The following is a 13842-nucleotide window of genomic DNA, read 5'->3' as shown; positions in this document are numbered from 1 at the left end:
CAGGAAATCTTCCCACTCTGGCTTGCCAGGAGCAAGCCTACAAGTTAAAATGAACTTCAATTAGAAGAGGGTGCAGAAGCACGAACACGCTGAAAATGCCACAGCCAAACCTTTCACTGTTTGCTGTGGCTTTGCTGCCCCTTTCAGCAGGCTGATGTGTGCAGCTTGGTGGTCTCCTTCCTCATCATGTTGAAATGATTGATCTTTCAGCTTTCCTGCCTTTATTGGGTGTGGCTAGAGGGCAGGTCACCAAGGCTTTTCTGCTTAAGGAAATGCAATATTCAGAAAAAGTGGAAGAATCTGTTTCTATGTCGTCGCTTGTGGCTAGCGACCAGTAAAGCAAATGACTGAGAGCTTCACCCCCTAGATAAGTAGCTCAGGTCTCAAGACCTTAAGTCTGTTGCAAAATATGTCCACCTTCCATAGATAAAAATCCAAGAAAACAAAACACATGTTATCTCATTTCCCTGCACCCAAGTTCTAGGCATATTTCTTTAAGTGACCTCATTTTCAGCAACTTCTTCTCCTCCAGACCGGATGTTACATGGGTTAGAAACTACAGTCAAAGATACTGTTCTGCAGTCTTGGCTGTGACTTCCAGCCAAGTACAAGCCACACATCCCAGATACCATCTTCTTCTTGCCTGTGATGGCCGCTCTCAAAATGCAGCCAAGTGGCCCTAGTCAGTCTCTGCTGGGCTGACTCCATGCCTGGTCTACATGCTAGGTCCATGCTGTTCTTCTCCCTCTGCTCCTCGACCTCCTTTCCCAAGACCTGAGGACACTCTTGAGGGCTGTGGGTGCGACAGGGCTGCTTGTGCCGGCCCATGGAGCCAGTCTCCCTGGCACACACTGGCTGTGGTGCTGGCCAGAGGCAGCGGTCTCCTCATGAGTTACAAAGACAGGAGCTGGGCCTGAAAACAGAAGAGTGGTTTGCAAGCTGTGCAAGGCAGCTCTCACTGCTCTGCGAGACAAGGAGCTGCCCGGTCACACTGGTTGCACTAACTGGTCCTTTGGTGTTTCATCCACTTCTGAGAGGTAGAGTGGGGGAATTGAAAATGTGTCAAGTCTTAAGGTGGACTGTGGAGGTAGTGTTAGGCTATACTGTGGGATCCCCTTTACTAGACCAGAAAAAGGCACATATAAAATGTGACAGCATTTTGTACCCCTCCTCAGTATTACCCTAATTCAGCCCTAGCCTAAAACATGAATTCACTTCCACTATCGCACTTTTATTTACCTCCATGTCCTGAGCTGTGAAGCATTTGTTGGCCCTTTATTTGCATGTGCAGCTCTACCTGTTAGAGGAAAAAATGCAAGAGAGAGCTTATGCTGGAACAGCAGTCTTCAGCTAAGCCCTTACAGACTTCACGGAGCTTTGAGCTACTAATTGTCCAAGTGATCTCATTAAAGAACTAAAGATAGCTGTGTGGACTCAAATGCCATAATTTCAAGGGAAAGAATTCAAACCCAGTGAGGCCATGCAAACACTGATGAGCAAATGAGCCTCTGTTGATACTGGCTACATAGACCTTTAGCTGTCCTCTTCTCCAACTAATTGCTTTGTCCCAGTATGGGAGTACTTCGTTCCCTCCTGTCAATAATTTTTGCAACTCAATAAAGCAGGGTTCTTCTGAAATACTGTAGGCATTCTGGCAAGCACCACTGGTTCTAGCCTTTATTTAAAAGTCATCACTTGTTTTTGGATTGCCCCATTTCTGAAGTGGAAAATATCAAATGGATCACACAGTATTGTCTGTGTTAACTTTTTCAAAATTAGTGCTAGCCATGTAGACCAAACTGGGGAAACTCAAAGCTACAACTCAACAGTTCCAGCTCTGTACCTGCAGGTTGTTACTTGCTTCTTTTAATACTTTTTTCTTTCCTTCCTGAAAGAATGGGTGTCTCCTAAAAACCTTGATGTTTGTTAACTTTCAGGCAGCTCTCTTCTTACCTTCCCAAACCCCTGCAACATCATTTTCTGTGCTCTTCAGAACTCTGTACAAGTCAGTTGTAATCCCCTCTAATCCATCCTCTAGTGAGCACAAAACTGATTTGCCAAACCTCTGTATGTAGTTACAATCTTTGAGACTTTCAGTCGTCTTCTCCTACAGCCATTAATTCAAGTTTCCTCTTTCACCTTTGTGATTATTATGGCCTCATCTTTTCAGACTTTCCGGTCCTGTCATTCCTCTCTTATTAATATGAAACCTCATAAATCATGTGTCAGGCCTTCAGTTACCATGTCCTTTTTCATTCATTCATTATGCTGCTGCCTTACCAATTCTTTTATCTGGTTGTCTGCGCATTCTTAAACACGAGTAAACCGAGATGTCCAATGTGTCCCTAAGTTCTGCTGGCAGCAGCCGCCTGTGCAGGCCGAGAGCGCGTCCTGCTGGTGTCCTTATGGAAATGCAGCCGTGGAAACATCCGCGAGCACCGGGAAAATTAAACCGGGGGGGTATTTTTAAACAACAGTGTCGACAGTGTCTGTGGCTCAGAGCTGGTGTCTGCTGCACTTAGTAGCTAAGGGAGTAGTGGTGATCAGGGATGGAAGTATCAACTGTTGGAAAATATCTGTTTACGCTTAGATTCATGGAAAATCTGCAAACAGAAGTCCAAGAAATGGAATTCATCAAGTTTGCAAAGGGTTTGAGCGTCATGAGAAAAGAAGACTTTGCAGCATGGTTGCTGTACTTCACTGATGAGGAAAACAATGAAATTTACTGGCAGAATGTGAAAGACAGAATTGACACAGGAGAGGTTGGTACCCAAAGTATGCTTTGTTTTGCTTCTTCCTTTGTGTGCCCAGGTTTTCATTTGAATGTGGTTATCTAATGAGGTAACCAGTTGCCAAATGAATTATTTCAGCCCTTGAATTTTATACAAATAAGAGCAATGATGATTTGCCAACTGAGAAATACGAATATCAACGAGTAGGCAATCACATCTAAACACTAAGTCTCACCAGATTTAATGACATAGAATAATTGGGATTTGAATGTATTAGTCATTATATATCATCTGAATTCTGTGATACTCTAGAACATCAGTTTGGAAGAATTCAAGACTTTCTGCAAGTTCACAAATAACCTGGAAGACTTTTCTATTGCCATGCAGATGTTTACTGTAGCCAATCGTCCTGTTAAGCGGGGTAAGTGCTGTACACCTTTCATGTGGGTTTTCTTAAAGGAAAAAAAATCCATTTTAATTATGGAACTAATGTAAATGAGTTATCCCAAAGTAACACAGTGAAGTCCAAAAATATTATACTGCTCTGTATTTGGACTTAGTTCTATTTTATGAAAAAATAATAATAAAAAGTTTCCAAAATGTTTTCATTTATAAGTTCTAATGTGCTATCATATGTGGATTAATCACAGCAGACTAAAGCATAATTGTAAAATGGTTTGGGTTGGAAGGGACCTTTAAAGGTCATTTTTCCAAACCCTCTGCCATAGGCAGGGAACTCTGTCACTAGATCAGGTTGTTCAAATCCCCACCCTACCAGACCTTGAACACTTTCAGTGATGGGACAGCCACAACTTTGTACAGTTCCTTATGCCCAGTATAAATCTACCATTTTTCAGTTTGAAAGCATTTTGCTTTGTCCTGTCACTACAGGCCTTGGTAAAAACTCTCTTTCTCTTTCTTATAAGCCCCCTTGATACAGTGAAAGTCTACAATAAAGTCTGCCCAGAGGTATCTCTTCTCCAGGCTGAACATCCCCAACTCTCTTGGCCTTTCTTCACTGAAGAGGTGCTCTATCCCAAATTATCACATAATTTTTGTGGCCCTCCTTTGGACTCACTCCATGTCCTCCCTGTGCTGGGACCCCAGAGCTGGATGCAGCACTGCAGGTGGGGTCTCACCAGAGCAGAGCAGAGGGGCAGAATCCCCTCCCTGGCCCTGCTGCCCACGCTGCTTTGGATGCAGCCCAGGACACCTCTGGCTCTCTGGGCTGTGAGTGCCCATGGCTGGGTCATGTCCAATTAACCTCAATATCCCTAAGTCCTTCTCCACAGGGCTGCTCTCAGTCCAAGTTAATTCTAGATGAGGAAGGATTTACTGAAACAATATATGCTTTAGTAACAGTTTGTAATAATAAAGCTCTTCCCTTATAGTTTCCTGAAGAAACTAAACAGTAGAAATCTCTTGCTTTGTCCATATTGCTTTCTCCATGTGCTTATGTAGTGTTATGCAATTATGTCGATCAAAAAGAAACAATGTAGTAAAGTGGGATTTAAAATAAAGTTTTGGAGGAGGGGAGTTGATTTTTCCCATATAGGAGAAACAGGAGCAATGCAACAAAAGTTTTATGGACCTACAAATGCTTTTTGTTCTAATCTTGAGGTTGTTACTTAGTTGTTGCACTTGAAGGACAACTCCCGTAATTTATTTCAAAATAACAACATAAAAAGTTCCTAAGGAAATGTGGGAGGTATTAACATCCATTGAAATTAATATTTGATGGGCTCATGTGAAAAAACATGAGAGATGTGAGAAGATGGAAAGAGAAATACATGTTCTTGAATGAGAAGTGTTTGGATGGGATTTGAACCAGAGAAAACTGGGGGATTTAGAACTCGCGACTTTCATTACTACTCTGTTTATGCACTGAACCCCTCTGTGATGGAAAGCAGTCAGCTGCTGAGGTAACTCACAGATGTTACATGTCTACATGTCTAATCCTCTCCTGAATCTGGCTGAGTTCTTCGTTTTGCTGTTTGCATGTGTGTACGTGTTGTGTATTCACACACGTGAACATTTATCTAAAAATAAGACAGTCTTTTAGTCCTTCCTTTCATTCTAAACTTATTTTTCTTCTAAGTTCACAACTCATCTTTTGTCTCTGATAAGGTGGCCCTTCTTGGTTTGAAGATTGTTATGCCCCACTATTGTAGAAGATCTTTCTCCTTTTTTTCATATTGTATTCAAAAAAACTACAGTGCCATGTCTGGATTCAAATTCAGCTTCAAGAGTTGAAACAGTTAACATCTTTTCAAAGACCAAATTAACACTACTGTAAACATCCCATATTTTATGTCTTTTTCAAGTTGTGGTATACTTTTACAGAAGGATTTTCAACTTAAATCTATTTAAACCAACTGTGAAATAATCAACTACATTTGTACAGGAATTGTTGAAAGAGACAAAGATGAGAGCTATGTCAGGAATGCCATTCCCTCTAGTAAGCTTCAGAACTAATCATATTTATAGCACTATTTATAAACAGCCCTTGTTTATGAAAGCAGAAGCACATTAATACTGCATTTATGACTTCATTGGACAACTTGCTGTAATAATCTATAATACTGCTATACCTCAATAACCTCCAGTTCCTTTTTGAAATTCAAACTTCCATGATGCCTTCAAAAATGCATCCAATTCATGTGTTGCAATTGTGCTTGCTATAATAAACAATAATCCTGTCACTCCTATGAGCTGCTGTTTTGTGGCAGCCCCACACACTTCCTCATCTTCCTTGAGTCAAAACTCCAAATTCTGTGCACCACGGGACCAAAAGTGGGGGGATAGTGGGTATTTCTGTAGTGCACATGGTGGTGTAAAGAGAAGGAAAAAAAAAGCTGAAGATGAAAATACATCTCCAGAGAGGTATGGCAGCTTTTTCTGCCACAAGCCCTCATTAACTCTTCAATATCATTTAAGAGGAGGTAGCCAACTTCTCTCAAAACCAGAACTGCAGGTGTATGAAGCCATGTGCTGTAAGCAGTGCATTGACCATTTGATGGTCGGTATTTCTGCAGAGTTGCTGAGGAGATTGTTAGTTGAGGTGGAGCGTATCATAACGTACTGTTCTCTGAGGAGAAGAGTTTTCTTGCAGAATGAATTGTCATGAAACTGGCCTGAGATAAAATGGTAAGGTTCTTTATGAGAGCGTAGTGAGGCAAACACCATTCCTATGAACAGGTAACAGCCAAAAGTATGTAAGTTTTCATCTATTTTTAGCAAAAATTATCACTCATACTGTTGCTTGAGAAGTAGTGCGTTGCAAAGGCTTAAAATTAATAAGGATAGTGTTACAAAAGAATAAGCAAGCTCAAGAATACATGAACTGAGGCCTCCTAATAGTTTACTGGTTTACACATCCAAATTCTACAGTCAGGTTACCCATGAGACATTGTAAACTGGACAGAATCCTGCTATTTATGTGCTTTCCATTTTCTTTGCAATATCAGTCACCTGTGATGTAATATTATGTCTTTATTAGCTGAGTTCAAGAGAGCAGTGAAGGTGGCAACAGGACAGGATCTGTCAGATAATGTTTTGGATACCATCTTCAAGATTTTTGATCTAGATGGAGATGACTGCCTCAGCCACAGCGAGTTTCTTGGCGTCGTGAGGAACCGAATTCATCGAGGTTTGAGGGTAACAAGCTGACATAATTGTTTGTAAATACCACAGATGATTGCTACAAGTATCTTGCAAATGCTTGTAGAAACACAGGTAGAATTAATGAATAGAAAAAGATATATATTTTAAACTGGATAGCCCTTACTGCATATGAATCTGGGAGGAGTGCTGACACTAAGAACTTGTTACTGCACATGTGAACTATGGAAGCAGCAGCACAACATTATATGTTGTATTTACACAGTCTAAGAATAGGAGTCTGTTTTGAGTAAATGCTAAACACACTTTAACTTTATTAACAGGTACCACAGCAGCAAGGCATTCAAGGTTTCTGGAAGTGTGTGAAAAAAGAAAGCATTAAAGGAGCCAAAGAACTGTGGAAGCAAACTGGGAAAAGTCCTTTTTAAAGCAGTCCATTTTTCTTTTGCTTAAGTGGTTTTTCTTTAGGGGAGTTTATCTGCCCTGTTTACATAATAACTGAATCAAAAATGCTCTTTTTTTTAGCTATAGTTAAAGTCATTAACCGAGACTCTAATGCAATAGTTTTATAATTGTTCCAGTGCAATGAATGTGGTTTACAGAACTGGTATCGCTTTTTCAACTCCATGCAGAAATACTCTTGTTTTGGGGAATAGTGTTGTTTACTGCTCTGTGGAGTCTGACCCTGCACTGTAGGATACAGGACACACAGGATTTAACAGTGCCCCCAGGCAGGAACATCACAGCAGTATCATCTCCTGTTGAACGAGTGGACATCATTTCAGTTAGCCACTAACACAGCAGCTCTCCTTCTCCAGTAAGGGCAGAGGTCCACAAGGCAAAATCACTTGCACAACACATTTTAAATCAAGTTATCCTAAATCAAAAAGGAAAATTCACACCTCGTTATGGGGATCTGCTCATGTACTGGTTCCTGGTGCTTGATTACACCATTTCCTGTGTGGATGTCTGCTTTGTCTGCCTTCATGGTGTTAATATTAAACTGGAAATACAAGACTGATAGGCTTGATGCAGGCTTTACAGTTGTACAGTTGTACATTGATCAATGAGTGTGCATTGAGTGTCTCAGATCTCTTCCACATAGTATAAATGAGAAGAAAAAAATCCTCATTCTATCAAACACAGTGGTAGCTACAGTTTGACTCATGACTATTTTGCTTTAATTGTATTGCAGAAGATGAATGCATAACAAGTAGTTATTTTATCTTACTAAAGACTGTGACAGGGAAAGCTGAAGTATCTCAGGAATTCAAGGTTATAATAAGCAATTGTTGAAGTAATGTGTCCAATAAAAAACCAAGTACAAATGTTTATTACTCCAAATGCAAAATTAGACCTAAGATCTTAAACACTAAAACGAGGAACAAATCAAGACTAACACTTAGAAATTACAGATGAACACTTCTTAGCAATAACATAAGGTGCATCTCTGTGTACACAGGTGTGCACGTTACATGTTTAGTCTTTCTTACAATCCCAGGAGCCAATAGTCACAGGTCCAGATCACTCTTCCTGGTTGGTCATGATATATAGGAGATATATAGGTCATGATATATAGGAGATATATATGTAAAGCTGTCAAGGTTCTTCCTGTTTCCCCCCCTCAGTTGTCTGAGTTGTCTTAGCTGGGGTGAAAGCTTAACCTTTCAGGACAGGTTAGTGATAACAGAGATAATAGACTCAAAACATGGACTAGGGAAATGTCTCAAGAAAAATGACCAAGAAATCTCACCACTCAGTGAGGAAATATCCATCCTTTCTTTGCATGACAGCAGCTATGTTTTTCTTAAAGTTGTAACTAAGCTGAACATGTGGTGCTTGGTTGTCGTTTCTTTGAGTTATGTGAGAAGAGGGGAGATTTCCATGATAGGTGAGACATCAGGGCAGCTTGCACTCAGTGCAGGGACAGTAGGGAATGCATTGGGAAACCCTAAAGGTCCCACCTGAGGAATACTGAGATTACTGAGAATGTGTTTGGTGTGTCAGTAGCTGTCAGGCAGATTTGTGCTGAGGACAGGTCCTACTGCCCAAGCCTTGGCACCGTGATCTCTCCTAGGGAACAGAGTGAGAGGCCAGCAAAGCAACTCTTCCCTCCATGGCCTCAGCCTGGAGTTTTAATCTAAAGTGTTAAAGAGATAATGCTTTTAGTCCTGTCATGGACATGCACCCAGAACAAGACCATGCCTGTGGGGGTGTCCTGAGACTGGAAGATCAGGCACCAGTGACCATCAAGGATCCCTTTTTCCCCCAGGAAATGATCCAAATGAAATTAACCATGTGGAAAGAATCCAAATACAGTAAATGCCTCAGCCTCCTCCCCTCAAACTGAACTCGTGCAGTGCTCTGTGGGCAGCAGGATACCAGGTGGCTGGTTTACTTTGTGTGTTTGGAAATTGCTTGTTGCTTCTGGTGGTGGGAGCAAAGGTGGGGCAGTGGGACTGGCACCACAGTACCACAGCCAGCTGCACTTCACCAAATTATCCAAAAAATGACACTATTGAAAAGAACTTCTGCGGCACAGAAGTGTGTGTGTGTTCACCCAAAGTGTGCTTCGTGCCAGCTCTGGCTTTAATGCAAGGCTGCCTTTTATTTGTTGCTGTTCATATTTTGGCAAATCATTTTTACTTTGGAATGAAGATTATTCCCTAACATTTTATTCTGTGTGAAGCTAATAGGTTTATGATGGTTTTTATTGCTTTTGTGGTTTTGTTTTGTTTACTAATTAGTTCCTTCTTACAAGCTGTTTGGTTTTCTTTTGGAAAAATCAACTTATTTAGCTTTAGTGTATCTAGGAGTTTAATTCCTCAGTGCTCATTTCTATCTGGGTTTGTGCAATCAGCAGTATCTGCTTTCAGGGATTTCAAGTTTTATTTTTCAGCAAAAGCTTTGGTGCCAAGTTCAGAGGAAAAGCAAAGATACATGCTTGGGTTTTATAAGAATTTTGTGTCTCTAGTAAAAAAAAAAAAGGGGGGAATTAAAATCGAGTTATGAGTCATTTTCAGAAGTTATCCTGAAAGTGCAACCAGGAAGGAACTCCTTTAAAGGCCAGGGATGACTTGTCCATCAGACTTGAAGAATCAGACTCTGTGTTTAATTTGTAGTTTATTGTTATTTGTCAACTAAAATGCTTTATAAAACGGTCTTAAAATAATATCTCATTTTTAATACCTTAGGTTGAAAGAGATGTTTATGTATTTAGATAAGCCCTGGTTTTTAAGAAATTCATCATAGTTTTAGTGTTTGATGTTTTAGTTCCTTCTAGTGACTGCATGGTATTTGCAGCCTGTCTGTTGGCATTACTCAACACAATTTAGTTTAAGATTCATGCCAGATGCCAATCTAAACATATCAATTATGACTTGTTTTAACATTAGGAACTCTTCCTCTGAACAGAAAGATAAAAAAAAACTAAATAAAATTGATTTTTTTTAATCTACAACATTGCATCTGAATGTTATGTGGAATAAAGATGAACACATTGCACATTGCAGAAGTCTCAAAAATTGGTATAACATATATCAAAAGGATACACAAGAGCAAATGCAGCCACTTACAGCATAAAACTCCTTTACAGACTTGCAGTTGTTGTATCCCTATAATAACACTTTTTACATTTCTTTGTTTACTTTAAGGTAATGTTTAAGAACCATTTATTCTTCATTTCCAAAGGAAGCAAAGGCAAAAATGCAGTGTGATATACTAGAAGTAACAGAAACTCACTGGTTGTTTCTAGAAATTAATTCTGGTGTCTCAGTTTGTACAAGCCTCTTTCTAAAAGCTAAAGTCCCTCTGGGTTTAACTCAAGTTGGCAGGTTGCAACAGAACAGGCAACAATGAGTAGTACATGTTCTGCATAGCAGACAAACAAGCCAGGCCATGGGCTGTGGTTTCATGGCACTTCACATGTCCAGTGCATAGAACAAAATAAGGATCACTGCCCAATAAAGGGCAAGAATGGGAACAACCCTGTTGCTTAGAGGAAGTGTAAAATTCAGGTATATTGACCATACTTTGACTAAAACATAGAAATGGATCAATAAGTATACATCAGAAATTTAAAATACTGTTTTCTTCTCATGCTGGAGTTCTCACAGGAGAGGGTAAGCATTCCTCATACCTTCAGTTTTAATTTTTCCTATAAAATAGTCACAGCTGGGTCAGGAAACTACTCCAGTGCAGAAAAAAAGTCTTCAGTCATTCTAAGCAGAAAATACATGCCCAAATGATGTTGTGGTCATTACTAGTGAGATCCAAGTTGACCCAACAACAGCTCCTGTAATGCAGTTGGTCACAAGGGAAGCATGAAGATGAGCATGGCAGATGTAGACACAGATTTTTAGTGCCCAGCTGGCCACAGAAGCTCCTTCTACAGAAACTGAAGATGTCACCCAACAAGAAGCCGAAAGCCCTTTGCAGGACAGAAAACCTGAGAGACTTCAGCATGCACAAAATTAATCAGCAAACAAGTACGTGTCTCTTCACTCTCATGATATTCGAATGTTTCCTGTTCGCTTTGTTGATTAAACAATTCCTAGTTGGTTCAATAATTTTTAAAAATCGTGCAACATATGTGAAGACAGATTTCCCGTTAGGCTGGTATTGGCTTAGTTAATAATGTTTCCAGTTCATTAACTGGAGTGCCCTAGCACAGAGCTCTGCTTGCCGTCCTCACAGCCCGGCTGCTGCTCCTGCACACCGGCATCCGCAGGGAGCCTGCTCGGCAGTGCTCCCACCTGCATGGGCTTGGACGCAACACCTCATGCCCTGAGAAGCAGGAGGCCATGTTTTTCCTCACCTATGTGCCCAGTGTGAGTTTAGATTGGATACTAGGGAAAAGTACTTCACATAAAGGAAGCAAGCACTGGAATAGGCTGCCCAGGGAGGCAGTTGTGTCACCATTCCTGGAGGTGTTGAAAAGATGTGTAGATGTGGTACTTGGGGACATGGTTTAGTGGTGGTAGACATGGCGGTGCTGGGTTAATTAATGACTGGAGTTGATGATCTTGGAAGTCTTGTATAAATGATTCTATGATTCTCTTTTGCTTCTGGCAGAAGGGTGGCCTGCCTTTCCAGGCTGACCGAGTGGTGGAAGTAACATGGGAGGCAAGAGGCTGTGGGAGAATAAACACACCACCTTGCAGAACACTGTTTAGGGTTGGATTTATCTTGGCCAAGTTTCAGACACACAGATTTGAAAAGCTGGGAGGAGGGATATTCCATAGGTAATTCAGAGCAATGTGTGGGACTTTTTCTCATGTGATTTCAGATGCAAGCTTTCTGCTCTGAAACAACCTTGGAGGGCCTGGCCTTTTTCCATGGACTGCAAAGGGAGCACAGAAGATGAGCCTTGCTGGACTAAACCTGTACTTTGTGAATGCCACAAGTACTTTCCTGGAGAAAGGATGTACTACAGAGGTGTTCTACCACAACACTATGCCCCAGATCCACTGCTGTAGGGGAAATTTGTCAGTTTTAATATTAGCCCATGGAGCAACTGGTAGCTCTAAATTGCCCCCAAGAAAACCAATTGTTTTAAGACTTGCCAGTAAAGTGTTTTAAAATCCTCTTCTTTTTCAGGATACAGATTTTTTTTTTAATTATGTGGCCTCTTACTGTGTTTTAGTCTACTTTGAGATTGATACGATTGGAATGAGCAAACATTACTGAAAACATTGTGTACATCTCTTTAAAAATGCACAGAAGGTATTTCCTAGAGCAATGGCAGATGAGTCACAGGGTAGATGATTACATTCACTATTGAGAAGAAAGGATACCAAAATGTGATGCTTTGCCACTAATCTTGAGAAAAGGACACAATTAAATGATAAGTCCTAAAGTTAAAAGAAACAATGCTACTAGAAGAAACAAAATTCTATTTGAATAAATGAAAAATTTAGGAAATATGGATATCACTGAACAAAAGGATGCTAGGTAAGCAAGGACTAAATCAGTATGGCTGAAATTAGTTTCTATCTTTGACAGTCATGGGATCCAGTGAGTGTAGTGAGCAGCTATTCCCACAGCATGGCATTCTGAGTTGCTCTTCATCTTCCCAGATTCTGCTTCAAGTGTCATCATTTGTCCCTCCCCAGAAATGACGCAGCAAAGTTTGCACAAGCTGCACTGCAGCCATTTGAAGCCAAACAGGTGCTCGGTGATTTCTAGCAGAGCTTCCTTCCACCCTGCTTGACTTCTATTCAAGGAGCTGATTTCTTCTCAAGAGGTCCTTGTAGAGACATCCCAGGTGGCTTTCAGAAGTGGAAGATGATAGTCCCTGCCAGCTGTGCCAAAGGGCTTCTAGTGCAGTGAAACTCCTCAGTGGGGGGCACTGCCTGGAGATAAATAGTCCCTCTCTGCCACCTCACAACCTTGGTGTTGTCCTTGTTTAATTCAGTTTCACTTCAGTTCCTGTCATTATGGAAACACTGCACAGAAATGTTGCTGGGTAGTAGCTGGTCAAAAATAGTTTGTCCTGTGCTAGGTTTATGCTGCTGCCACTGGCTTTCCATCCTACCCAGGGCATCTCTCTGACCCAGAACTGAAATGCTAGCCATGTTACAGCTTACAGCTTTGCCAGCGTCACACTCCGTCCAAACCACGCATGGTGGCTGTTCCTGCAGCTCAGTATGGACATGATGAAAGGGGGGAATGTCAACATGCACATGGCTTCACTGATATCCCTGTGGGTGAAATTGGAGTTAGCATCAGCAAAGAAGACTGGGATGGGGAGCGCCATGTTGGATCCCCTCACATCTTCCCTACCATAGTGAACTGTTTGTTGGCTAAGCCTCTTTATTCATGGCTGTGCTCTGTGTTAGGAATTGTGCTTATTGTGAAGGGCCGTGGGATTTTGTCAGGAAAGTTGGTGGAACACAGCCAAGAGGAGGGTCAGTGCACAGTAACAGCCAGCTACACACAGCACATGCTTAGTAAAAGTTGTTTGTAACTTTGCTTCCCAGGTCCAGGTGCCTTCCCTTTAGATTCCTAAAGGCTTGGGAGTATGATGTCTCTTCACTGAATACACTACAAAGAAACTAACACAGTGATTAAATGATTAAAAGCACATACAAGTATCAAACTAAGATAAAATCAGGTACTTCTAAAAGCATTATTAATGACTATTATTTAGACACCAAGCATTTAAATCCTTTCCCATTGTCTTGAGGCTAAGTGTTAACAGTCCCATGAGATCTCGAGGTAAAGCACATGCCAGCAGCTGTGGCATGTTTTGACACCCTTAAGAAACAGAATCACGAAATCATTAAGGTTGGAAAAGACCTCTAAGTTCATTAAGTCCATCTGCTAACCCAGCACTGCCATCTTTACCACTCAAGCATGTCCTCAGGTGCCAAAATTAATGAAGGTTAGAGGAACTGGAATACTTTGACTATATCCTTGATATGCTAACCAGCACATCAGACCAGGACTGTCCTAGTTCACATTAAATCCAAACTGCTCCATCCTTATC

At 41.0% G+C, this 13842-nt stretch overlaps 1 protein-coding gene across 3 annotated transcripts in view; it reads left to right on the top strand.

Annotated features, from left to right (window-relative positions):
- The window catches only part of MICU2 (mitochondrial calcium uptake 2), a 142425-nt gene extending 130485 nt beyond the window's left edge, over nt 1–11940 (top strand). Inside the window, exons 9-13 of one of the 3 annotated variants that reach the window (XR_007201640.1) lie at nt 2591–2762; nt 3045–3153; nt 6232–6389; nt 6677–10840; nt 11641–11940. Coding sequence is in view for 1 of the 3 variants with exons in the window: in XM_048294856.1 (XP_048150813.1) it covers nt 2591–2762; nt 3045–3153; nt 6232–6389; nt 6677–6781 (544 nt within the window). In the remaining 2 variants the exon portion in view is untranslated. Of the gene's footprint in view, nt 1–2590; nt 2763–3044; nt 3154–6231; nt 6390–6676 lie in introns of all 3 variants that reach the window. The other 2 variants (XR_007201639.1, XM_048294856.1) reach the window with 2 other exon arrangements.
- Nucleotides 11941–13842: the final 1902 nt, after the last annotated feature.

The sequence above is a fragment of the Corvus hawaiiensis genome, chromosome 2 (assembly GCF_020740725.1).
Source record: "Corvus hawaiiensis isolate bCorHaw1 chromosome 2, bCorHaw1.pri.cur, whole genome shotgun sequence".
Lineage (NCBI taxonomy): Eukaryota > Metazoa > Chordata > Aves > Passeriformes > Corvidae > Corvus > Corvus hawaiiensis.
The sequence above is the reverse complement of the archived record's forward strand: the minus strand, read 5'-3'. Positions and strand labels throughout refer to the sequence as shown.